This window comes from Nyctibius grandis, chromosome 5 (assembly GCF_013368605.1).
Source record: "Nyctibius grandis isolate bNycGra1 chromosome 5, bNycGra1.pri, whole genome shotgun sequence".
Taxonomy (NCBI): Eukaryota; Metazoa; Chordata; class Aves; order Nyctibiiformes; family Nyctibiidae; genus Nyctibius; species Nyctibius grandis.
Genome location: NC_090662.1, coordinates 68,185,060 through 68,212,096, shown reverse-complemented (window position 1 = coordinate 68,212,096; position 27,037 = coordinate 68,185,060). Strand labels below are relative to the sequence as shown.

At 42.2% G+C, this 27,037-nt stretch overlaps 1 protein-coding gene across 1 annotated transcript in view; it reads right to left on the bottom strand.

Moving 5' to 3' along the window:
- Positions 1 to 257: 257 nt before the first annotated feature.
- TMEM178B (transmembrane protein 178B) overlaps positions 258 to 27,037 on the bottom strand; it is a 233,216-nt gene continuing 206,436 nt past the window's right edge. Inside the window, exons 3-4 of the mRNA XM_068402206.1 lie at positions 19,728 to 19,865; positions 258 to 508 (exon numbers count right to left, since the gene is read on the bottom strand). Coding sequence (XP_068258307.1) covers positions 258 to 508; positions 19,728 to 19,865 — 389 coding nt within the window. The remainder of the gene's footprint in view (positions 509 to 19,727; positions 19,866 to 27,037) is intronic.

Below are 27,037 nucleotides of genomic sequence, written 5' to 3'. Positions count from 1 at the left end.
GTATGATGCTGAAGTTAAGAGCTGGATGGAAGAGCCATGTGAGAGAAAAGCTTTCCCATCGCTGTGAGAAAGAACGAAGCAACACAGAGTCTGGTGGAGATGTGAGTGCCATGTTGGACTCAGCTCTACCTTGGCACTGGCATTAATTTGAGATTATATATATATATATAATTATATATACATATATATGCATGTATAGGTATACATAGACATATATATGTGTGTGTGTCTGTGTGTGTATTTGTTTGCTATTTGTTTTAGCACACTGTCCCATTCTCAGGTCTAGATTTGGGGCAGTTGGTCCTGGGGACAGGTTGGACAGAAGGGGCCAGAGTGCAGAAGAAGCCAGAGATCAGAGTGAGGCCCAGGCCCCCCCACGCACAGAACATGGACCAGCCATAGCCATGGCTGATGTCGTCGGGAAGTCCGTACAGGTAGCGGGGGTAGCGGGAGAGCTCAAAGTTGATTCCAGCCACGCATGTGCACAGTGAAATGATGCAGAAGGTTCCTGGAGGAGAGCGGGAAGGGGAGAAGGAGGGAGGAAAAAAACAAAGAGAAGTTAGAAGAGTGATAGACATACCCCTTTCTGAGCCGCCTGAGAAGAGCTCGTGCAAGCAGTAAGGAAACACCTAAGGGAAGATGTTCATATAGAGAGTGGCTTAGTCTAGTGTCTCCACGGGGAATGAACTGATGCCACCAGAGCCTTGAATATTGAACTGATGCTGAACAGAGCTGTGTGGAGAAATTCAACAGAAACAGTTTTTTCATTATGAGCACTCCCTTGGGAACCAGAAGCTTCATGAAATCATTTCTTTTTCTGGAATTTTGCTTTAGACAAATAGAGTGAATCATCATGTTTCAATGTTTTGAGGGGAAAAAACCTTGATTTTTTTGTTTAATTTCAATTTTTCAGTGATGGATTTTATATAAGAAAATATTACAAAATACTTGACATATTCTGGCTCTGTCGAAATGTACATTGGAAATTACTTGGGGAGATTTTTTTTTTCTTGGGGAGACTTTTCTTATATCAAAATCTAAAATCTTCCATTTTACACCCTCCTTTTAAATATCACTGTCAAAACCATAAAATCCCTCACAAAATTCAGATTCTACCCTCTGAATGACTCCAGTCCCAATCTAGATGCCCTCTGCAGTGTTGGGGAAATCTTCAAATTATCCTGTCCTTGATTTCCTTCTCTGCAGAAATATTTCATTTCTTCCTGAGAACACTGTGAGGAGCTTCATAACTCTGTCACGTGGTAAGTGTTACAGAAAGTCAAACATTTCAGATGAGGCTGAATCTGAGCCCACCCAGATGAGTCTAATTTTGATCTTTGGCCTCCAGCTTCATTAAAGTTAAACTCTGAGCTCCTGAAATGTCACAGCTGCCACCCACACATCAAATAATGGATAGCTACACACCCTATGCATCTGTCTCAGGAGATAACAACTAAAGTCAACAATAAAGTCAGTAGTTTATTTTTTCTCTCTAATTCCTCCCTGTGTGGGCCTCTCTGAATTGCCTGGAGAGCCCTGGGCACAGATAGCATATTGAAGGGCACATGCTATAGTAACATGTGTGGCCAGTCCCATGTGTCATCCTGCTGTTCATCCACAGATCAGTAGCATGCTACATGTGCTACCTGTGCAGCACGTCCTGCATCTTTTTACTAGCAGCTGCTGGTGAGGAATCTCCTACTCTTCTTGGTCCCATCCCTAAAATAGCACAATCACCCAAAGCAGTCACAGCCAGCTTGGTTTTAGTGTCAAGCTCTTTTCTTCTGGTGCCCTTGCCTCCTTCTACTCCTTCCTGCCCCTGCCCCTGCTTCTTTACTGCAACATTTTTCCTGTTGTTTCTCTGCTGCTTTGCTATTTTTAGTTGCAGTTGCATTGAAGAAATGGATTTTACACTCCTCACTCTGAAGACACAGGTAAGATTATGTGGCAAAAGTCACCTGGAATTAGGCTCAGAAACTGATGGCATTTGTAGGAACATATATACCACCAAAAATGTGTGGACTTCCCACCATACTCACCTCCCTTGCTTGGTAGGCACATCATACAGGTCTAGAATCTGCAGGCAAGTCTCTGTCACAGACCTGCTGTGAGACCGCTATCACATCCCTCTCTCTGTTCCCTCTTCTGATCACTGCCTTGTCTATTCGGTCTGTCTTTTCTCCAATGTGTTTTGGAGTGCCACTTGTAGATATTCTCTATTGTAAAGGTTAGGGAATATGGGAACTCTAGGTGCCTTCCCTAATGCTATATATAGCTGCCAGATGGCCCAGGTGATTCATAAGTACTCATATTACGATAGTGCCACAGGGTACCAGTAAGGACCAGCGAGCTGCTCCAGGAGGTACTACAGCTATTCAAATAAAGACTGCTTTCCTACCTCACAGCAGCACCCAATTAGTCTACAGTCAGTGCTCTGGACTTTTGCAAAAGCCTTGTGAGATCCCAGGCTCTGGAGCTGTCTTCGGAGGTGTCCTACACACTTCAAAGCACAGAGCAGGATAAATGGGGAGGTCTCCCTCCCAGAATCCCTTACTCAAAAATCAGATTGTTTGATTAGAAACCACACACCCCTTTCCATGTTTTACCATGTCGCTTAGGTTATCCAGTAACATGAAGGTGTCTGGCAAGAACGCGGTTGTTCCCTGTGTGATATGTCAACACGACTACTACATTGTGGGATTGGGGAAAAAAGGATCCATAGGAGCCACTGTGCTCTGAACCAAGCTGCGTGGCTCATTTCAAATGGCTGTGGTTAGAAAATTACATGAAAGGCCTTTCTTTGCTAGTAAGAACGTGATAATTTCAGCTCTCTTGAAATATAAGATTGTTAAGAGAGGTGGGTGGGAAAATCTGTGCGGTCAGACTGAAGCTGCATTTGCTAAGTACAAAAGGGAAGGAAACAACTTGGGATTTAAAATACTCCCTGTGCTTTCATGCTTTGTCTTGGCTATTTTGATTACAAGCTCTTCAATGCGAGGAATGCTCCATAACAACAAACAATAAAGAAGAATGAGTAACAACAATAGAGAACAAAGCAAATCATGAGCATGAGACTTCTTTAAAAAAAGGCTGCCCCCATCCTGCCCCTTCGCTAGAGAATGCACTAATCCCATGACAACGAATAATGACTGCTGTGCACAACGTTAGAGGATGCACAGCACGGTCCTCAGCCAGTCACCCCCCTGTGCTTCTGCAGGATGGCTTGTACAGCACAGGTTTATCAGCCTCCCTAGTGCTATTCATTACAGACACAAAAAATGCCATTTTATACCACCTAGAGGAATCTTTATGGCCATTATTCGAGTCCTATGTGCTGTTTGTATTCAGCCAAGCAAGGAAGTTCCCACTTGTAGTTAATCTGGCCTCTCACCAGGAGGGTTACTGATGAAAACTGAGTATGGTTGCTACCTTAGGACTGTTCTGTAGCTTTTCCTCATGAATTGGCAATCATAACACAAAGGATCATCCTTGCGAATTGCACAATTGTTGGTCATCATAGTGAAAGAGTCATGGGTAGAAGGGATGCAGACACTGAGCTTACCCTTGGCAATGCAGCCTCTGCTAGTCCAGGTAAGGCACGGAGCTGGGATGGCAGGAGGAGGGAGGCTGTCGCTCCTGCCCATGACACTGCCTGCACTATGGACACAGCGCTTCAGAGGCAGCAGGATTGCAGCAAGTCATGAGCATCCCCAAACCAGAGATTCTTTCTCTCCCCAGAAAAATACACTGAACCCTTATTCACTTTCCTGGCAGGTTCTTGCCATCAGCGAGGTGCCCCCCTACATATGCAGTAATGCCCCAGATCCCCAGGCAGCTTCAGCAATACAAACTTTTATTTCTTTGTGAAAAACACTCCCCATAACTCTGACCCAAGCAGACGACCAGACCTGAAGGCTCAGTGCTTCTGCCGTGGCACTGGCACACAGAATGTGAATGACAGGTGGTAATAAGAGCTCACCAGGTATATGCTGGTACGCAACCTGGACAGGGGAGATAAAGGCCATCTCCTTCAGCAGCTGGGGAGAGCAGAACGCGCTAAGTTCTTTGTGCTGGGATTTACATGTTATCATCCTAAGCAAAACACTAATGAATGAGACAAGGCAACAGCAGTGTTTTTAACAAAGGAAATTCATGTGTCATTGCAAACTGCTTCAGGCAGGTGAGAGACGAAATTTCATGTAAAGCCATGTCTGTGCCACAGAAACTGCTGTTTGACATGTAGTCAAACCTCCACCCTGACTCATCAGACAGCCACCCTTCCTCTCAGATTAGTTTTGACAGTGCCTGTCCTGCTAACGGACTGATGATCAACAGTGGTTTGAGCACCTGAGCTATTAAATAGCTCATGGCTATCTTGTGCTTTTCCTTGTTATGTATTATGGAAGAAGAATATTAAACATTGTACTGAATGTTTCCTCCTTTTAGACTGGAAGTTTGTTTAGGACAAAGATGAACTTATTTGCTATAAAGGTGTATAAGATTGGGGTCTTGCCATCTTTGCCGCAGGGGCAGACGTGGTCAGGAGAGGGATGACTGGGAAAGGTAATATCATTGCTGGTCAAAGCCTAATTCAGAGTGGATTATGAGTCAGAGCCCTTTGCTGTAGCTGTTTTTAAGCATGATTATGTCAAGCGGAGCCATGGGCCTCTGCTGCTAGGAATTTTTTTTCAGTAAACATCCCTTTTCTTTTTAATCAGCCCAGCTGTGCAAGGGGCTGCAATGCCTCTGTTTGCAGTTTTCAAACCTCACCTCCAGTGGAGAGCAGAACTGCTTGTGAGAGAACCTATTTAAACACAAGCAGGCTCAAACCATCCATACCAAATATGTTTGAATTGTGCCTCATGCCAGTGTCCCCCCTGAACCACGTCAGAAGTCACATCCTTTGCCCACAGACCTGGCTCAGCTTCCAGAGCGATAGAGCTTGAGGGATTTCACAGGGTGTTTTGTGAGACAAGAACTGCTGCCTTTCTTAGATATACTGCAAACAAAGGTGAGCCTTCATGGTAGTGATGCGCAAACAGACCCCGCTACCACAGTTTCACCTAAACATCTCCATCCCTAGTATTAGGGATGAGGTGTCTGACCGTAGTCTGAAGGAAACATCACCAATATCAAGTCAAGGGAAATCCAAAAAGCCTGTAATTAAAGTGATCTGGGCACCAAGTCCACCTCTGAGACCCTCCTCTCTACAAATAATTTTTCTCATTATTTGGACAACATTTGTTCCACGTCTGACAGATCGACACTCGTTCTCTCCCTTCCCTTCTCCCCATAACAGGCAGAAATGACTCATGAACTGTGCTGTCAGATGTGCAAAGTAAACAAACCACAAAAAACCTGATTTTTCTCCCCTTCTCTTTTTTTTTTTTTTTCCAGAGATAGAAATGTCAAGTTTTACTTATAAACACTGGTAGATAAAAAGAGAAACACAAAAGGTACGGATTTTAAGATGTCCTCTGAAATGAGGCAGTTCTCCAATAAATGCGACTCTCCACCTTTTAAAGTATTTCTAGTAGCTGCAATCAATGGCAATTTGTGGCCACTAATGTCTTTGGAAGGAGTGCTGTTTATCTAATTATTATCACTTTTTTTATTACAGGTTTATGGGGAAAAAAGTCTCACCAGTGAAACAACATTATCTTTACTTTCTCTCTGCCCTACTAGCTTTTACTATTTTCAAGGTACATCAAACAAACAAATAAAATGAGGTCTGATCCTAAAGTGGAGTGTGTACCAGTAGCTATTTAAATTATATCACAATCAAGTGAAATTATTAAAGAATAAACTGAATTCCCTCCCAACACAGTGATGACAAAAGCCTTTTGGAGGGAGCAGCTTTGCAGTAAACTCCTTCTGTGCGTGGATTAAACGCCTCAGCAGTGTGCAGCTCTTGAGAACACTTTATTGCTCTGTGCATACACGCACAGAATATAAATTATTGCTTAATTATGTACTGTTCCAGTAGAAGCAGCTTGCAGCATCACCGATAGGTTGCAGAATAGCAAGGGGTTTACTGGAAAATTGCCCTTATAAAAAAAGCTGAGATGGAAAGAGAAGTCTGACTGGGTGATGGGGATTCAGTGCGGTGTCCTTGTGAGACCATAAACCCGTCCGGGCTGGAACTCAATACATTTTTATTTTATACTAAGAACCAGCGTAAACTGCGGGGTCTATAGGGATGCTGTAATATTGCATTATAGCCACTGCCAGAATGTGGTTTGCATTTGGCCTTTGGCCTCCTACCTCAAAATGTACCAGCGGCATCCGTACCCCGCTAGAGCTGTACGCCTGCTTCGTGTTTCCTCGGCAGCGGTGCCTGTCTATTGAATTGCTGCTGCACAAGCCGTAATATGTTATGGCATCAGAGGACTGTGTATCCTCTGTCACAACTGCAAGTACTTAATGGGTACCATCCTTAGGCTCATACAAATCACTATAGTATATGGAACAATATTACAGCAGTTGAGGGCTGATCTCCAGTTTGCTTTGCTGGTACAACTGACAGTCAGTCTATATTGCACATTACAGCACCCTGCAGATTTGCACATGGTGACATTTCTGCTACCATATCCCACAGTGCATGGGACTTCACCAGGAGTGGATACCCGTGCTGTGCACTGCGGCAGTCAGTGAGCACCATTTATGAGCAAGCACCCTCTGAAGTCATGAGTTGTCACGTAAGGCAAAAGCAATACGCCTTAGCTAAAGGCACATTGTTTTGATAAAACGGACTAGGGAGAAATAGGGGAGCTGATCAAAGCCTGAGTTGAATAACCCTCTGATTGCTTTAGCAGTGGAGATTCCTATGACCCACCCAAAATAACCTAGCAATAATAAAGTGACTTGACTACAGCCATTAAGCAAACATAATGGCTCATGAACTTGCAGCCACAACAGAGGAGGCAGCAAAAATTGTGCCAGTTGTAGTACTGGGATGTGATTCAGTATTGTCCTGGTTTGGACTAAAAAGGAACCGATTTTCCTTTCAGAGATTTTTACTTTCAGCTAAGCTGCTTCAAAGTAACAGCACTTTCTGAAACTAACTGCATAATAAGGGGTGCAGTTACTTATAAGCAGCTTAGCTGAAAGTAAAAATTTCTGAAAGGAAAATCGGTTCTGTTTTAGTCCAAACCAGGACAAGTATTTTACTGGGAGCAGAAGGGAGAGAAAGGAAGAGGATCTCTTAACGTCAAAATGAAGAAACATCCTAATCAAAGGTTGGTGAAATTATCCCATCGCTGTGCTGGCAAGCATCATGCCTGGCAACACGCAAAGGCTGCCAGCAGGTTTCTTTTATCCCCTGCAGTATGGACATCCCAGGATGGCCCAGGCAGAGGCTAAAAGATTAAATGGAAAGGGGCACTGGAGGTCTGAGCAAACTTGAGTGACTCCATCACATCTCAGATTTGCCAGAAGACAAGACACATAAGTTTAGTACCAAACTGTACCTCAGGCAGGTTCTTTCCAGCCTAGCATTTGCCAGACCTGAAGAGAAACTTATGGGGTCAGGCTGGGTTTGCCGTGTCACACAACATCTCCCATAGCATGGGGAATCTGTGCACCACATTGCTTTTGGTCTTTTAGCAACCAGGTCATTCTGCCTCTCTCCACGAGAGGTCTTTTTCTTCCAGTCAAAAAACTGAACCTCTCTCAGAAGGAACCTCAGAAGGCACCTCAGAGGGTTTGTGGAATCTTTATTTTGTAGGAAACCTTAAATTGATGAAAAGTCTTCAGAAATGTTCCTCAAGACAAGTGAGACTGGAGAACAGACACAGCACAAGCAACTTCAGTGAAGCCTTCTTCCATGTTGCCTAGTGTGAGCCACTAAAAATACTCTTAGAGGGAATACTTTCAGGGCTGAGAGACTCCCGTGCCTTTTTAACCATTTTCTTTGCTGAAGGCACTACTAAAGAAGCCATTGGGAGCTCTGGGTTATGGTGGTCGCTACCTGCTTTGGGTATTTTCCCCTTCAGGTGCTGGAGAGAAGCTTATTCATTAATTTTTTCAAGTGACCAAAGAACTCTTTGGTCCTTTGTACAAGGTTGTACAACTTTCAGTTGTTCGTACTGAATGTGACCTGAGGATCTTTGCTGCAAAAGGCTCTGGGCTCTGTTATTGTTTCCCTGAGCTGACCTGCCAGGAACAGAAAAATCCTTTCTGTATGCGCTAAGTGATACAGTTATTGAGATATAATAGCCAGAAATCAAAATAAGATATAATTGTAGTGACAACAAGGACCACTGGACACAGGCTACCCCTATGAAGTTTACATCATTCACGTGAATGCTTGCAAGCAACAAACTATCCTGACCCCTTTGTTACTGCCTTAAAGGGTCACATACTGAAATCTTCTTTCCTGTTGCAGAGGAAATACCTCTGCAGCCTGCACAAGTACTCATCTCTGTAACCTCTGGAAGAGCCAGGCTGCGCAGAAACAAGGAAGGCCTCACTCATCAAGTTTCTGCCAGGTCAAGCTTCTTTTTCTGTGGAATTTCCAATGGCCAGATGGACTCTGTCCAGGTAGATTAGACCAAGCAAGAGTAACAGTGATTTCTCCAAGGCGAATGTTGTTTTTCTAACTTGACAATCTGAGGAGTCAAGAAGGTGAATCTAAACCTTTCTTTAGCCTCTCCATTTAACAGCAAGATCTGCCGCACACAGAAATTTGCTCCTCTTTCTCCCTGTAAAGAATTCTTCCTGTCCAGCAAATCATGCCAGTATTACTCTTCCTTCTGTTCCATGTGCAGTCTTCTTTCCTCATTGATGCCAGGCATGCGAACAACTCAGCAAACTTTTTTTTATAAAAACCAACTCAATAATAAGTGCCAGTTTTTTTTTCATTGTCTTCCTTTGGCCTTGATACGTCTTGCCATTGGAATTCAGAAGCCAGCAACAGATCAAAGACCTGGTGACATTATTAAGGGATAAGGAACAACCACAGAATTTTAAAATACACATAACTTGTTTTCCAGGGCTGTGGGTGGGAAAGTCTTCTGTATTTATATCGGATCTGTCTCCCCTACTTTGCTTCTACTTTAATTCGCCTTCTGTCAGCCCCTCAAAGACCTACTGACATCCCTGAGAAGCAAACTATATTGCATGCCCTTCATAGACTACGCTAGGTTTTCTCTTCTCCTAACTCTAGAAGGTACTGATGCTTCTGTCAGTACCTCTCATCCTGGTGAGGGAGAAACTACAAGTCAGTATAGCTGACTTAAAATGAACACACGCAGGAATATGAATAGTTCTTTTTGCTGAGAAGCCAGAGTGAGCTGACTCCTTAATTTACTGTACACTAGGTTCAGGAAGACCGATTTGAGCTAAGTCTGAAAAACAATGAGTTTATAGGTGCACACACGCTACTTGTCCTGACTTTTGCTCCAGACTATAAGATCTCTGCACCTCATTACAAAAAGCCTTTCCTCTCCTCCTAAATGCCAGTGCTCTTCTATGATCAGGTACAAGGTTGCCAGAGTTGCTTGTGTTGGTATTTCTCCCCCAGTGTGCAGGTGCACATCTAGGAGCATCAGAAATGAGCCACAGGAAAAAAAAAAATCCAACACATTTGAAGGTTGACTTTGAAGTCAGCTGATAATGTTTCCATGGAGATCAAATACTATGGAGTTGACAATGAATTCTCTTGTTGTGCCTTTCCTTCCAGGAAAAAAAAAACAAACCTCTAAATGACTACACCCTGCAGTACAGCTTTATTATTGATTTGAAAAAAACATTTCTCTATCCAACCGCCGTTCTCTTATGGAGGTGTTGACTCTTAGGTCCCGGCTTTTCAGGGCTAGGTCTGTCAGTACTGACCTAAAGAATCAGCTAAATTCCTGAGGTATTGCAAAAAAATAGCATGTAATGAAAATAATATTCTATGAGAAGGAGGACATAACTCTGCTTTCGAACTTCTGCTGTAGGGGTTGCAAAGATGGATGTTATGATTCCCCTTGAGGAGTATTACAACATGAAATTATAAAAGAGCATTTCAGTGGCAGGTACGGAGTGACGCACAGAAGCCCATACAGTGAAAGTAGGTGATCTTTCATATTTCCAGAGAGGCTCCCATTTTGTTTTCAAAATGGGTGCCAGCATTAATAAATAAATGCAAAATGCATTCGCAGTGCACCAGTAAGCACAGAGAAGTACTAGAAGCAAAGACTTAACACACTACTCCAGCTCTGCCTTTTAAGCATAATGTGTTGTGAGCCTTGACGTGCAGTCAGCTGAGCAACTGCTTCCTAGCTTGGAAACACTAAACAAGCCACCTTGACATCATATTAAAACCCCAAAAGATGGTGAGGGGGATGTATGTCGATGTGGGTTATTTCCTAAATGTTTATTTTTTGAGTGAAAATAGGAAATTAGACAACATTCAAAAAGAAAGTGAGACTGATTTCTAAAGAGTGATTACTAATGGTTAGTCGGTCAGGACGAAGAAGCACCTCCACGTATGTGGACTGGACATGTATATGTCCGGTAGACCTATATCCATATATATATGTCTGGACATGTATCCATCAGTGTCCAGGTTTTGAAATACATAAGAAAAGAAGGTCCACTCTTTATGCTCCAAACACATAGCCAATATCAGCACTAAAGAACGTGACCTGCAACCCTGTCTGTGAGGGATACCACAAGCTGTGTGGGAGAGAGCTGTTTGAAAAGAGGGACTGACAAATCCTGAAAGTCAGGAAAAAGCGTATTTTTAAAATCAGGCTAACTCTTATTATCTTAATATGCAGCGCTTGACCTTGTTACTTTACTACATGATGGGTACTGAGGCACAAAGCCTGAATGGCTGCTCTGGGGTCTGGGTCTCATCACAGATCCATAAAGACTTTCATCAGCTCCTTTTCTGTCTTCCTCGACATCCTTGTAATGTGTTTGAGGGTTTTAAACAATCAAGAGCCTTAGAGAGGTTTAAACATTTAAAACCTATTAACGCTGTACATTAACTCAAGTTCATTCCAATTTGAGGCCTTAAATCACTTTAGAGCATAATGCAAAATTTAACTAAAAGCACAGGTAGGAACAAGAGCATACGTGTGTGGTGCGGGAGGCATGGAAGAGGAGGGACTGACCTTGTCACACTGAAGTTTGTTTCAAAGACTTTCATAACCAATTTATGGCATCTCTTGATGCAAACCAGCCTTTGTCTCCATCTGGAGGTCAAGCCACATAAATAAGTCCTTATAGTGGTCTGCAAGGAATTTTGCTGAATTCTAAAGTTCTTCTAGAGTTATCACTAATTTAGTATCTCCCGCAGGATTAAAACATGATTGGCATATAATTTTTCCCAGTGATCCAACTTTTTTTGAATTATAAATGTTTTTCAAACTGGCAAAAGGTATTATGCCTTTGCAAAAGCTATATTTATGCCAAGCTTCACAGCTCAGATTACAGCCACTTATTCTAGACCTCTGTTTTTGTAAAGATCACATGATGTTGCTTTAGCTCTGTACAAGTGTGCATATGCCTTTCCATATGGAAAAAAAAAAGATTTTATGTAAACTTTCTAAACCTATTCCTTTTGGGAAAGAAGCACATGAAACTGGATTTTCAAAGAATAATGTTATGGAAACAAAAAAAAATAAATATGCCACAGAAAATATCTTAAATCTTCAGTGTCATGACTGATCATGTCACCACAAGTGAACATCATGAAGAATGGATAGAGACCTTGATCATTAGTGAGAAACAGAAATCCTAGGTGCCCTGTTAGACCCACTATATTTCCAGATGAGCTCCAAGGAATGTCTTTTACTTTCTCTTTTTGTTTATCTTTCTCTTTGCCTCCTCTTGGCAGCTGCTATGAAGATACTTCATAACCAGCTAGGAGGCGTCAGTCACAGAGCTTTGCCTTACACTTGCTGTACTAAATTGCTCCATTTTTGTTTCTTAAATTATTCAGCAGCGGAATGATTATTTTGAGATGGCAGGACCACAGTTTAGTAGAATAAACACTCTTATTTTCTACCACTATGTGCTATTTTCAAAGTACAGTGAGTTAAATTTGGGACGCAAATGACTCAACAGCTGGTAACGATCCACGTCTGCAAAATACACAGATGCCTCAGTTGTTCTCTACTAACACATGCACAGCGCAGACAAAGGAAGCACAGCACACAGGCTTGGGCATTTTGAAGACAAGACTCTCTGTGGAGGCGTACAGAAGTGTGAAGCGCATCTGTACCAACAACTGTGCTGCACAGGCTCCCAAGCCCTGTTTTGAAGTCCCCCTTTCTGATGGGGTCTGTGTCCCTCAGTATCAGCCTGGTTGTCAGCTCCCGGACACAGCGAGTAGCGCTGTGGCAGCTGCCAGGGTCTAGCACACGTATTGGCACAAACCCCTGAGTGTGTCCTTGTCCCCCCGGTGCCTTGCGACAGACCTGCGTGGAGTGTGGCATGGCTGGGACAAGAGAAGGTGACCCGGTGTAAATGGTCAGTCCATCCTCTGGCTGTGGAGCTAATAAAGCAGTTTGTTGATTTACCCCTGGATTGAGGGAAGGAATATTTTGGAAGTATTTCTGAGAAGGGAAGATGATGGAAATGATTTATAAAAGGTCGTTTCTCCCCTGGATTAGAATACAAAAGCAGAATGCACTCATACATTCATAAGCGGGTTGTTCTTTATTTCTTTAATAAACATCCTTTCTTGCATATCTGAAATAAAGCGTTAAATTGTGCCAGCACACCTGCATAACTTTATTTTTTCTTCCCTCTCACACATCTTTTCTGCCTGCTTATCTCTGCCTCAGCAGCCAGCAATGGAAAGAATAGATGTTCACCTCTGCTGTGGGAAAAGGGTTGAAGCTTTTGTAACCCTGACCTAAGTCCTGTGAGTATGGATGGGCTGCAAAGAGCAATGTCTCTGCAGCACTCTTAGGTGGGTCAGGAGAAACCCAAATCAGCCGCAGAAGTGGAGCTGGCAAATGGTACTCGAATCCCCCAGTCTGGCAGATCATTACTGGAGCGGAAGGAGGAGGAGAGGATGTAAGAAATTACCGATGTTTCTGAAAGCAGGTGCTAGGACAGGAAATCAGAGAGGAAAAACTCCATAATGCTGCTGTAAGTGTACAAGATGACTTTCAGGCCTTTCAGTGTCAATAAAAAAGGGAATTTCAGACTCTCAAGCAAAGCCCCAAGCCCAGTATTTCATGCAAAAATGTTACTCGCTAAGGACAACAAACGAGCTGCTATGTGAGACTATGGATCATTTTATTACGGATCTGCATGGTGAAGCTAAATCACATGAATAAGGGTATTTAGCAGCTGGAATAATTTCCAAATAGACTAATTAGAGACTGAATTATTAATGGTAGAATTTATAATTGGCTCAAAGCAAGGTTACAACAGCAAGAAACACACTTGACTTTGCAAAGAATAATGAATATTTGCAAGGCTAGTAAAATTATATGCTTCTCTAAGGAAACTGTTAGCAAACGGGGAAAATACCCTACAGTGATCCTAAAATGCATGTCACAAGGCAAAACTGGGAGAGATCAGGTAAGAGTGAAGAGAATAGGTAAAACAGTAAACAAGTGCAGAGATGATTTATTGCATTTATTTGCAGTAAATTTGGAACAAAATAAGACAGCGCAGAAGTCTCTCCCTGAAGGGCTGCCTTGTTAGGCATGCAGTAAAACCGCTAACTATTTCACCGAAATGTGTTCTCAATACAAATTACAGACTTACAAAAGGAAAATACATGAATGTGCAGCTGAAGGACAGAGCTCTGATAAGGATGATAAAACATCATTCTTTGTGGGTCTTTTAATACATTTACAAAAGCAAGTGATGCAGCTTTGGCCAGGGATGTAATTTGGCCAGGGATAATTTTGTGCTAAAGCAAGTACCAGAACAAGATATTGGAAGTGCCATTTTATATTTCCAGCTGTGACAGGGACAGCAGTGCAGCAGGGAGGTGCACCAGGTAGGGAAGGGAAGGATGCAACCACTGCCGAAACACTCGAGTGTGCCACCATGGGGCAGCCCTGCCACCCCACTTTCCCTGGGACAGGCACTGAGGAGGAGGAAAAGGGTTTTGGAACATTTAGGTACAAAGTCAGCCCTGCCCTCAGAACTAGAAATAAAGTGAGCCATGTGATGTTTCAAAACAGCTGACTGAAATGAAATCAGAACTGAACTGGGAAAACAACAAGCTATCAATCAGAGGTTGTCTTTAAAAGCTGATTTTATAAAGCAAGTACAATAGCAGAGGTGTGGTGAGGTCGGGTTCTCATGGTTGTGGAAGGACAATCAACCTACCAGAATCTGAGATGCTGAAACAAGAAAATCCTATGAATGAATGCACTGGAGAGCAGGTGGAAAAACCAACAGTTAGATGGATATAAGCTTGTCTGCTTATCATGATACAGGAAATATTCTTAAACAACTTGATGAAGAACTGAAAGGAGAGATTGCTGAAGATACAGGAATTTGCCTTAGCAGAGTTGCCAGTGTGCCAATTCATAGCAGCCCAACTCTTTAGAGCTGGAAGTAAAACTGGTATTTGACCTTGATCTGGCAATAATATTAGCTACTGTTAAGGGAGTAAAGACACCAACCAAATGAATTGATAGGTTTGCTGTGATAATAAAACCAAACAAGTCAAGGATTTGGATACATTCAAAAGAACTCCTCAAAGCCAGAAAATGTGACTGCTGCTTCCTGGGAACTGATGAGGAGGTCACATCTAGACTTCAAAAAACAAAGGCATGGTTTTGGTGCACGTAAATATACTTTGGTCAAAACATAACGTATAAAATGCGCCACATGCGTTTCCTCAGGTAGATGGTTAACTGAATTCGTTTTAGACTACTACTAGGTACTTGATGAGCATGAAAGCATCAAGTTTGCCACAGGACTCTGAAGTCTGGAAGCAGTGTTACAGATGCTTCTAGGGTTCCAGAAATTATTATAAAATTACAAAATTACTGGATGACATGCCCAGTATGGAGCTTTTATTGGTGCACAGATTTTCAGTAATTTGCATGTAGAAAAAACGCAAGAAGCTGCAAGAGGATGTGCTTGGAGTCATGTATAAATTGAGTATGACCCACTTCTGTAATAGAATTAAACAGTCTCAAATAAGATGCATAAAATGAACTAGTCTTAGTGAAACTTTAGAGCACAATTCCAAATGGAGAAACTCTCAAAAAGAGAAACTCTCCCACCTTGCAGGATAAAATCATAGTGACAATACTGAAATGGAACTACAACAGACAGTGCAACTCTGGGTACAAGAGGCTATGCAATAGTACCATCATGCAAAATGAGGTCAAAAATACTAAACATAATTTGCAGTATCCATCTGTCTCTGTACAAGATGACAGACTGAAAAAAAATCCTACTGTGGTCAGGCAAATGCTGTCATTCAAGATCACAGAATTACAGACTCACAGAATGGTTAGGGAGATCATCTAGTCCACCCCCCTGCCAAAGCAGGTTCACCTAGACCTTGTTGCACAGGGTCATGTCCAGGTGGGTTTTGAATATCTCCAGAGAAGGAGACTCCACAACCTCCCTGCGCAGCCTGTTCCAGTGCTCTGTCACCCTCAAAGTAAAGAAGTTTTTCCTCATATTTAGATGGAACTTCCCATGTTTCAGTTTGTGCCCGTTGCCCTTTGTCCTGTCACTGGGCACCATTGGAAAGAGTCTGGCCCCATCCTCTCGACACCCGCCCCTAAGGTATTTGTAAGTGTTGATAAGATCCCCTCTCAGTCTTCTCTTCTCCAGGCTAAACAGACCCAGCTCCCTCAGCCCCTCCTCATAACAGAGATGCTCTCCTCTGATCATCTTCATAGCCCTCCACTGGACTCTCTCCAGCAGATCCTTGTGTTTAAGATACGTAATCCAAGTACAAATTCTACAATAAATACAGAAAATTATGCAAAAGAACTTCAGAAGCCATAAGAGACCTGTGATTGCTGTTGATACAGAAACATTTGGACTAAACAGAAAAGATGAATTATTAATAATTTTTAACTTATTACAAAACATGCTGAATAACATTGTAAAACTCTCTAAATCACCGTTTAGATATCCTGGATTCCAGATGAGCTAACACCAGATAACAGCCTGCATTTCACAAATGACTTATTTCAGCAATTTGCTTGAGAAATTAAGCGAGCACACTATAGCAAGTCCTTATTAGGCACTGCTACATGGGCTAGCTAGAAGACTGTTCAGGAAACATGATAAAGAACCAGAGGTCCAAGCAAACTATGTCTGGTCTTGTTAGATTATCACGGCACACTTCTCAGTGCTCCATTGAGATTTCCCATTCAAAGAATTATGGGCAATAAGGGATAAAACCCATAGATATGGTAAGCTAGGAATGTTTATTTGTTACAGAAGAGCTATTTGTCTAGAAATTAAAACAGAGCAAATGTTACAAACATAGCCAAGGCAAGCAGCATTGCAAAGGGAAGGGAAAGTTAGATTCCAGGATGATTACATAGCTACCAGTTTAACCTGGTCTCCTCTCATCTGCAATGAGGTCAGATGTCATAAGCCTCCCAAAGCATTTTTCCCATTATTGGACTAGACAAAAAGCTAAAGTAAGACAGGACAAGGGGCAATGGGTGCAAGCTGGAACACAGGACGTTCCACATAAATATGAGGAAAAACTTCTTTATGGTGAGGGTGACCGAACACTGGAACAGGCTGCCCAGAGAGGTTGTGGAGTCTCCTTCTCTGGAGACATTCAAAACCCGCCTGGACGTGTTCCTGTGTGATATGGTCTAGGTAATCCTACTCCGGCAGGGGGATTGGACTAGATGATCTTTCGAGGTCCCTTCCAATCCCTAATATTCTGTGATACTGTGATACTGTGAAGAGGCACTCTGGCTCCATGCATTTTGAGGACCATTAGGGTGATATCTTGACAGCATATATGCCATGACAGAAGTAACAACTTTGCATTCAAACACCATCCAGAAATAAAAGGTTCAAATTGAAAGATTCATTGGCTGCAGAAGGAATGACTACGTAACATATGACACAGTCTGAAAACATTGATAGCTACTGACTTTTAGATTAGATGGCTCTCATTGCATATTTTATTAACTGACCGCTTCAGTTTGTAGATGTTACTTTATGCACATTTGCCGTTAAACGAAATCAGGAAAGGTGTAGCAGTTGCCACTGACTTGTGCAAAACAAGAAAGAGAGTAACCTTTTGTAACCCCCGATCCATGTGTCTATGCTGGAGCAGAAAGTAAGTTTGATCTCCTCCCAACACATCTTTATTAAAAATATCACACTTCTTGACAGAATTTGATAGATGAAATAGTCTGGTGCTCATCATTTCAATTAGTTTCAGACTCCAACTGCTGGATCTTGTCATTATTTTGTCTACGCAGTCAAAGAGCATGCTACTATCAGATGGTTTCTCCTTGCATAGGTACTTCCACACTGTGTTCAAGTCAATTATAAACCTTCTGTTAAACAGTTTCAAGCAATTGGCTTTTTGTGGCATGCTGTGTTTTTCTTATTTTTAGACCTTGAATCATTCTTGTAGCTCTTCTGCAAACCTTTCCCAATCTTTCCACGTCCTTCTTTAGTACGGACACGAGATTAGGATGTTCAGAAATAGCTTTGCTTTGCCCAGAGATAACCCCATCTCAAGCTCTTATTGCATATTCCCCTCAAAACTGGCACATTTAGCAGCCGCATTGCACTGAGAGCTCCTGTGCGGCTAGATGATCCCAGCAACCATGATCCCAGAGACCTTTTCAGAGCTGCTGCTTTCCGAGAGGCAGCCTCTCATTCTGCGAGGATGACTGGCACTTTTTGTTCCCAGTTGCATGACCTTGGATCTGTCTCCACTGAAATGCGTATTGTTTGAGCATACCAAAAGATGGCTTTATAAGCTATGAGTGACCCATCCCATTATGCATGGTTACACTGAGGCTTGTTTCACCTGAAAACTTTTATCAGCCATCTTTCAAATCACTGACACACAAATAACATTAAGCCAATAAGTAATCTCTTCAGCTACACTAGAAACTCTCCCATATATAGTGATAATTTCCGATTAGTAATCAAGACTTAGCTAATTTCTAATAAATCTAAGTTTTCTGTATTTATTTAGTATAGTCCTAATGTTTTAATCTGAATGTCATGCTGTAGTTAAGTTAAATACCACACAGATATCTGAGCATATTAGAGCAAAATAGCCCCCCATGCAAACTAAGCTTTTAATTACATAAGAAATACCAAGATAATTTGGCAGACCCATTGCCCATAAAGTATTGACACCCACAGCAAACCATTTACAGACATCTACACATAGACCAGTGTGTGCTTGTACAAGGTACCAGCAGACTTCAAATGTGTTTGTGGGCACCAAGAGAGCTAATGTCTGTGCCACCAGCACCAACAGCACTGGAACATAAATACTTGTTACTCGAGCACTTAACTCCTCTTCTGGGACTACAGAAGCTTTCCTGTATTTCACACTCTTAGCTGTGTTACACCACAGTACAGATGAACAGGCAACCAAATGCACTGAAGTGATGATCTGCTTGGGGGGAAAAAACCCAGCCAAACAAAAACCACCAGCAGAGAAAAGAAGAGAGAACAGAAGTAGTGCTGTTCCCTTTGAGGCATTCACCCAGCGCTGTGTTTGGGACTTGACTCTCACACTCTTCATTTAAAGTAACTGTGTGCCATGAAACCTGCTGATGACAGAAAGTTGGACGGCATCTGTAGTAAGAAAGGCTGGAACATTACATGGGAAATAATAGATGACACTAAGGGCTGGTGTAGTAGAAACGGGAAGAAGCTCAAAAGCACAGTGCCAGGGCATGTACCTGGGGAGTAATAAACAGAACCTCTGCTGTAAATGCGCAGATTGTCAGTAGGAAATTACAAAGGAGGAGAAAGGCCTGGATGTATTATCCAACTGAAGGATGCCTGTGTGTCTCCAGTGTGACACAGCATGAAAAAGGTGAATACAACCACCAAATACTTCAGGCGAGGGATTTCCAGCAGAGAAAGGGAACCGTCATGTCACTCATACAAGGCACTGATCAGACCTTGTTTGAGAACGGTCCTTCTCATCCGTATTTGAGAAAGGCAAGTACAAGAAAGAACAGGTGGCAAAAAGGGCTGCTGGATTGATAACTGGTCTTACAGGAAAAAGTCTACAAGAAATATAATGTGTAGAGTGGGAAAAAGAAAACAGAGGGTGCCATTGCTGTTCATAGGTACACCAGAGAAAGAAGAGAGACACATGAACTAAAGGTTACATTTGAATCAAGAACAACTGATGAGGAATAAATATAGGTTAAAACTTTGAGAACAGTTTCTAGTTATCAAAGTGTTCCTCTATGAAATAGGATAGTGGTGGGAATAACACCTTCATAACCTTCGTATTTTTATTACTAAGTTCAATATGCTTATTAAGTTTAAGGGTGACAGTGTTACTTGCAACGATAGAGCACTAGACTAAACTACTCATCAGGCCATTTCCAGTCCTGTGACTTACGGACACTGTTCTGTGATAGAAGTAACATGTAACTACGGTTGGGTTATCCTTGATGTACACCAGAAGGAGCTCTGAATGAAACCAAGTCCAGATCACCTAAAACAACTCTGAAAAAGTTCTCAGTGACTTAGAAGAGGAGGGACACGTGGAAAGAGGGAACATGAAAACAACAAGGAAAATACATTTCTTCAAACACCAACATCCTTACCTCCCATGAGGAAGAGAAGCCCCGCCACATACTGCATAAGGCCTCGATCCCAACAGCACCCCAGCACCCCGATAATCCATCCAAAGAGGATGATGGCCACAGCCATGCCCATGAAGCCAGCTGTCATCCTGCGCAGATCTGCAGTGGGGAAGACAGAAAAACAACATGCATGTGAACAGTGATAAATTAGCATCATCAGAGGTTCATAACACTCTTAATCCAAAATGCAACTGATCTGCAAGGTCTTCAGTGTGTGTTGGCATGGGATGATTTGAGTAAGGATGGCTCAGAAGGAGGACAATCCATAAATTAAGATACTAACTTGGGCTGGGGGGAGAGAGCAGGTGACCATTTCACCACACGATGAAACTCAGTGCAGATGCACCGAAGTGACTTGTGACAATTTGCTCAGGAATTAGAAGTTGTAAAATGTCCTCAGTGCAACACTGTGCCTAACGGCTCTAGTCTCTGGGTACTAGCACAACATCTGTTTAAATCCTGCCTGCTCATCTCCATCCATTACTCCACTGCATCCAATGGATGTACCTGCTCAAACTGATATGCAAAATGGTCTCTATGCTTTGCTCCAGCGCAGATGTGACGGGGGATTCACCTCGGTTCTGACCCCCTGTGTGATCTTGGGCAAGTCACTGAGCCCCTCTGGGCTGCGGCTTCCCATGTGTAAGTTGGGCCATAGTGCCATGCTGTCCAGCGGTGGTGTGTATGAAACTCGGTACATCCAGGATGGCGAGGCATGCAGATATTCTGGTGTCAGAGGTGATAAATGCACTGCAGATACACAGCTGGGGCATAGGACACTTTATTGCCCTCTCTTGTATCTAGATGGTGACCTTGTCAGATGATTTTTGGTGAGGATGTTTTTGAGTGCTCCAGGGAGCACTGAGAGTAGGAGGAGGGCAGGGGGCTGAAGTGAAGCATTTTGTGCTCTGCAAGTGCAGACTGAGAACTACGTCTGATATGGGTGCATAGGGTTGACCTGTATTTATTTCATAAATAAAGGAAAAAGATCCCCAAGACCTAATGTAAGGGACTCTGAAATTAAGACCTGCCTATATCGCATATTTGCCTTCTGCAAAAAGGATGGGACTACTGGGATCCCTCCTCCTGCATGTGCTGGGAAAAAAAAGTCTTCACAGCTATTTTTGATGTGACATCTGGGCAGGGAGACCACCTGGCAACCGAAATAGCAAGGACTATGAGAGCTAAAGAGCATCTTTACACCCTCAAATAATGGAACAGATGGGGGCATCTTCACTAACATTTGACTGTTCCCTGTCCCCTCTTATACATGCATAGAAAGTTTAAGCACTGATATGTCAAGAGTATATGTGCAGGGAAAATTCCAGCCAAGTCAACTCTCCAAACATTTGTTTCCTTCTTGAAAGTTTGTTTGGTTTTTTTTTTTGCACAGCAATGATTTAACTTTCTTTCAAGAAACAGAATGCTTATGACAGGGAGAGGAAGACTTGAAAACTGAATCATCCACCAGTCTCTGTGGCAGCTTTTCTCCTTGGCTGGCCTATGACTGTTTCTCAATTTCTGTTATTTTTTACCCTTTTCCCACAGTGGATCAAAAGGACCACCAATACCAGCAGTGCAGATTCAGTGAAATTTGTGAACGGTGATAAATTAGCATCATCAGAGATTTATAAAACTCCTTATCCAAAATGCTAAGTGTCCACAAGGTCTGTAGGTGTGTTGGGACAGAATGATTCGATTCAGTGGAAGGCAGTTTGCTCAGGGCTGTGTTCATTATAGCAATTCTTATGCAAGATAGAGTTGCAGAACGCAACCCCTCCCTTGAAACTATAACTGGTTCCTGTAGATTGTCACTATTTTTTGCAAGGAGTCCCTCTGACAACATAAAGATTACCAGGCCTTCAGCTCACCAGTGACCAGGGCCCTTTTAAAAAGATACACATCTTAAAATTCATATTTTTTTCTTAGGTTTTGTGACTGTCCTGCCAAAAAAACCCAAACAAAAACTCCCCACAAAGCATATAAACATGTTCAAGGAGGTCTGGTGCAGAAAAAAAAAATGCATTTCCTGCAGAAACTCATACTTCCCACAGGCAACACTAATCTCTGTTCCTTGAGAATTTCTCAGAGTGCTTTCTAAAACAAGCAGTAAACGTTACTAAGCATCTTTGATGGCAGAGTGATTCCTACTTTTCAGTCCGTGAAGGCCTGGGCTCAATTTGAAAGATACGTAAAAACATAAAATGTTTGCTGTTTCCTATGTCATCTTCAACAACAGCACGATACGTCTCTCAGAAGTGCTGCACAGCTGTTGGTGTCAGCTCTACAAAGCCCTTCCGTTTTAATTTGTGGCTGCTCACTCTGGGTAACAGCACTTGCTCGTCCTAATGGAAATACACATGCTTTTAACGATCTGAATTTAAATAGCTTTACTCAGCTCCAAGGTGTCAGTAACTCCTCAGACCTACCCCGATGACTAGCTGATGGAACCAGTTTTCATAGGTCCCAGAGAGGATCACAAGCATACCCACATCCTATATACCAAACTAAGGAATGGTTTTCACCCCGCTAAAATCAGTGTGAGTTTGGCCATTGAACAGAAGAGTTAAAGTAGCAGGATCAAGATTTCTAGGTCAAATTTTGAGGTTTGTTACACTTGACTTCTCTTCCTGATGGAACCTGAAATTCCCTTTCTAACAACACAGGAAAATCCATCAGCATCTTAACTCTGGGCTTACATTATCTCTGGAAAAAAACAGAAAGCTAACCTCTGACAGACACTTAATACCACATGTAAAAAAAATTCAAAATTGAAACTCTTCACAAAGTCTTAGTTCTCGCAGGTTCAGTGGGCTTAGTTTAAGGTTGCCACTGCTTAGGCCAGTTGCAAATCTGCTCCTCACAAGCCCATCCATTAGGGCTGATCTGAAATAAATAAAAAATAAACTTTCTTTTCTATTCAAAACCATCTTGGCTTTTGTCCCGCCGTAACCTTCCTTGAGGGCAGCCCTTGCAAACGGCAGTGCTGGGAAAGGGGGTTGCAAAGTTGGTTTTATAAACAGCCTGTACTGGTCCAACAGCATCTTCCCTCACCTGTCAGAGCCCTCATGAAGCTGAGGTCAGTGCTGGGAACAAGTCTATCAAAGTGATCCTTTTGTGGGAAAGTACTTAATGTATGTAACCAAATCATTACCCTCAGGCTATTTAGTGAGGAGAAGGACAGGGAACAGGAGCCTATATTGTCTGGACACAAACCTCTATTAGTGGTACTTTCAATGATTACTGTTCTGTTGGTGTGGTGCTCGGCATGGAAAGGACAGCAGAAAAGCAAAGATTTGCATTGTGTACTCGAGGCAATATATAAATTCCTTCTGTTAATGTAAGAGCAAGGGATGCCATATAAATAAACGATAGCTCATCAGTACAAATTGATGGGGTTTCATCCAAGTTTGATTGGCACTGATGAGACCTTTCCTGAATACATCCTGCCAAGGTAAAAAGGGTCATGCTATGTCCTGTAACACCACTGTATGACATTTGAGTATATCCTGGGTTTGTTTTTTTATTTTTCTGAAATTGTTTTTTTTATTTTTAGACTATGAAATGAATGATTCTCTACACTCTTTCTTTCTTTGAAAACCTCTCTGAGTAACTATAGCATCTCAGGATCATGGCACAACAATCACAACCAACTGAAGGAGTGACTATATCAGCAAAATGCATTGTTGAATCTTGCGCAGACAAATGGGAGCTGCAACAGCAAACATACCTTATCTTGGCTCACTTGTGCACTGCTTAGCTGGTTCTAGAGCTGATCCTTCCCTGGATACCCGCTCCAAGTCCTCACAGTGTAGCAAAGTGCACAGATTGCAGGGGTACTATGAATCTCCTTTCTCCACCATCTAGTAACCCAAACCTTTAGAAATGTAGCTACAGCATGCAAGTAAGGAGGGTATTACATGCTTGTTCTGTAAGACCTATAATACAGAAGCTGATTTTCAATGCCTTGCCTGTATGACCAGTAGTTTCAATGATTTACTACATGGACTTAGATACCACCATCACTTGTGGGTGAAAGTGCAATATTATCTTTCCACTCATGTTATAGAGACACCATCTTCATCCCATTTTCTTTTTTACATTAACAGACTAAAAGCTACGTGTGAATATCTTCCCCTTGGGAGTACTTTCCATGCCTAGCACTGCTACAGGTGCTGCTGCATGTAATAGGCAGGGAACTCAGTCCTGACTCAAAACCAATGTGGGTCATTAGTCAAGGAATACAGGCATCATGTTCATGTAGGCTGGAAACAACAAATTTCTTGACCGATAACATTGGAGAAGGGACAGGGGATGAAGTAATCCAATTCCAACGACTGAAACTGAAATGGTAAATTTGAAAGCCACAAGCTTTGTGAATCGTGATGAAAAGACAAACATTAGCATTTTAGACAACCTCCTTAAAAGAGAGAAAGATCCTCATAAAACAACATGCATTTCCTAAAAACATTTTAGTTTTCTGCTGAAGAATATTGACTCTAAAGGTTTTCTGAAGATAAAGAAAGGCAGAAGAGCTGATTAAGATCCAATTATTTCCAAGAAGCATGTGGTGGAGGGTGTTCTCTGTCAGTTTGCAAATGCACCTGCCCTTCATTTCACCCTGATATCTGTCCATCTGTATTTGTTATGAGCAATAAAGTAATTCATGCTGGTTGTCACATCGTGGAAGAAGTTTCACACCCCAGCAGCTGCAAGCATAACATGTTCTGAATCAGCATTGCCTCTTGAAAATTTCAATATGCCTTTTTGACTTCTGATTTTCTGTCCTCTTCCTTGAAGTTGCAAGTCATCTTTCTAAAGCAAGGGCTCGGTCTTCCTGTTGATACCTTTCTATCTTCCTTTCCACAGAGGAGTTTAATAATATTTCCAAAATATTAGAGATTTCTTTCCTCACAAAACATACAGGAAGGAAAATATGAGCCTCTTGTGAAAGGTGGGGAAACCAAGACAAGATAAGAATAGGCAACCTGCCCATGGCTACATGAAAAGTTTGTAGAGGAGTGTATAATTGGATCTACGTTATCGGGGTTTCTGGCCAGCCCTTTAACCACACAGCACTGCTTTTGCTTTCAGCACTGCTTGTTCTCAAGTGTTTGTTACCAGATCAAACCACAGTGCTTGTTATCAGACCATCAGAAATTGCAATACTGCTGCAAATAGTGTTTCGGATAGTCCATCCTACATCTCCTCCTTTCTTGTCCCAAGAGAGAAAGATCCATAGGGACTAAGGACCCTGAAGTCTGTATCCAGAATATCTAGGACAGCTCACAAGACATTCTGGGTATAGCGCCATTCTTTCTTGAAATGTCCCAACAACAGCAAAACTGAAAAGGAAATCACAAATATATTTCTGCGCCCCTCTAGGACCAAATGGTAGAATATAGTATTGCCACAAGCAGAAATAGACTGGGATAGCATAATTCTTTAGCATAATCCTTCATAGCAGGTCACTTCAATCTATACCCTCCTGTACTAGATTAATTCTCATTTGTCTTTACCAGTATGGGATGAAAAACGTTTGTACTTGAAAAGAGTCAAAATCACTCCTTTTTCATCTTTTTCCAAACAAATATATGTATTGGAAATTGCTCAAGAACTGCACACAGCCCAAGAGCACAATTTACAAGATTTCACTAAGCTTTGTTTAAATGACTTCTCTTACAAAGAATCAGCAGCAGAGAGGTACCTTCCTCTGACATCATCCCTTCTCTTGCCTCACCCCAAAACTACAAGGGAGGCAAGATGTAAAATCGGACAGATGTGCCTTCTACTGAATGCCAGCCCTAGCAGCTCCCAGCTACAATAAACAAGTGAGTATTAATGCAGGTGATTTTGAGTGGCATATTCTGGCTCTCATGATTCTCTCCAAAGAGCTTAAGACTGTATTTTGGATGAGGTTGGCAAGTAGAGGGTGAGGTTTTAATCTTTTCTTTCTGCTTCAGGTATGGAGAGATAAGAAAAGAAATATGTATTAGTCTACCTGCGACTCAGTTAAAATCACAGAGTGCCTTTTACTGAATCATGTGGCAACCCGGTCTTCAGTTTAAAGATTATTCTAATGCAATCATAATGAGCACAACGCACTTCAACAAAAGTAATAGTGGATTATATTTACATGTAAGTACTCTGCACCAGAGAGACTCGGAAATACGTATGTCACAAACACATACACTAAAACAGAACCCTCTCAAAGCTGAGAGAAGGAGCAGCAGAAGGCCCTCACAAAAAAGAGAAACTGTCACTCTGAAGGATTTACGTGAGCCTGCGTATTACGAGAGGTGCAATGGTGTTTATAAGATACATGCATAACTTCTAAACCAGAAAATCCCATCACCTTCTCTTGACTACAGTTGGTTGGTTGTGTGACGAAGTGTTAAGTGTTAGGTTGCCAGCACGTATGAACTTGCCTATATGGAAGCGCTGATAGGAAGCTTCACAAACTGGCTGTGTTCTGTGCTAGTCAACATGTCCCTCAGGACGGGGTGTAGAATGGACAACCTGACACATGATTTATTCTTGTCAGGACAGACCATCTATCTGGATTTCCTCCATCAGAGTTCTTAAGTGTTCTTACAGTTATTTAAAACAGAAACAATCACAAAAGGAAGGTGCCAGCTCTGCACTGCTGGCACTTCAGCCTGCCTGCCTTCATAAGAAATCCCACAACTCCAGAATCAGGCAAGAAGTTCATCAGAGGAGGAATGAAGTCCTGTCTTCTACAAAGGCTGACACCTTCAGAGGTTCATGCTGACAAACAGCAAACTCCACATGACACAATTTCTTACCTCTGATGAACCTTCTCATAAAGCACCATAGAGGGAGGGGGCATCAAAGACCAGGTCACACACTGGTGTGTTACTGTCTGAACGCAATTTGTCCAGTATTTGGGAAAATTACAGGGGCCCAAGAAATTCTGCAGTGGCTGAAAGCACCATCTGGAGCTTGAATATCAAGTCCTGATTTTATTCTTGCCTTTTGCTTGTGTAGAGCAAAGAAGAGACAAAAGAGAACCCCTAGATAATAAGGGAGAGATTTAAGGAGGCAGTAGAGAAGGAAGGAAACAAAGCTTGTTTAAGTGCAGAGGGAAAAAGGTGAGAAAGTGTCTTGTGAGGCTGAAAAGATGGATTTGTCTTCCAGAGACTTTATGATATAGATATTAGAGAGGTCAATGCATAAATGAGGCACTTTCACAGCAGAAATTTAACACATCACATGCAGTTCTACTGTAGAAGGCAGAAAACTTGTGTTAG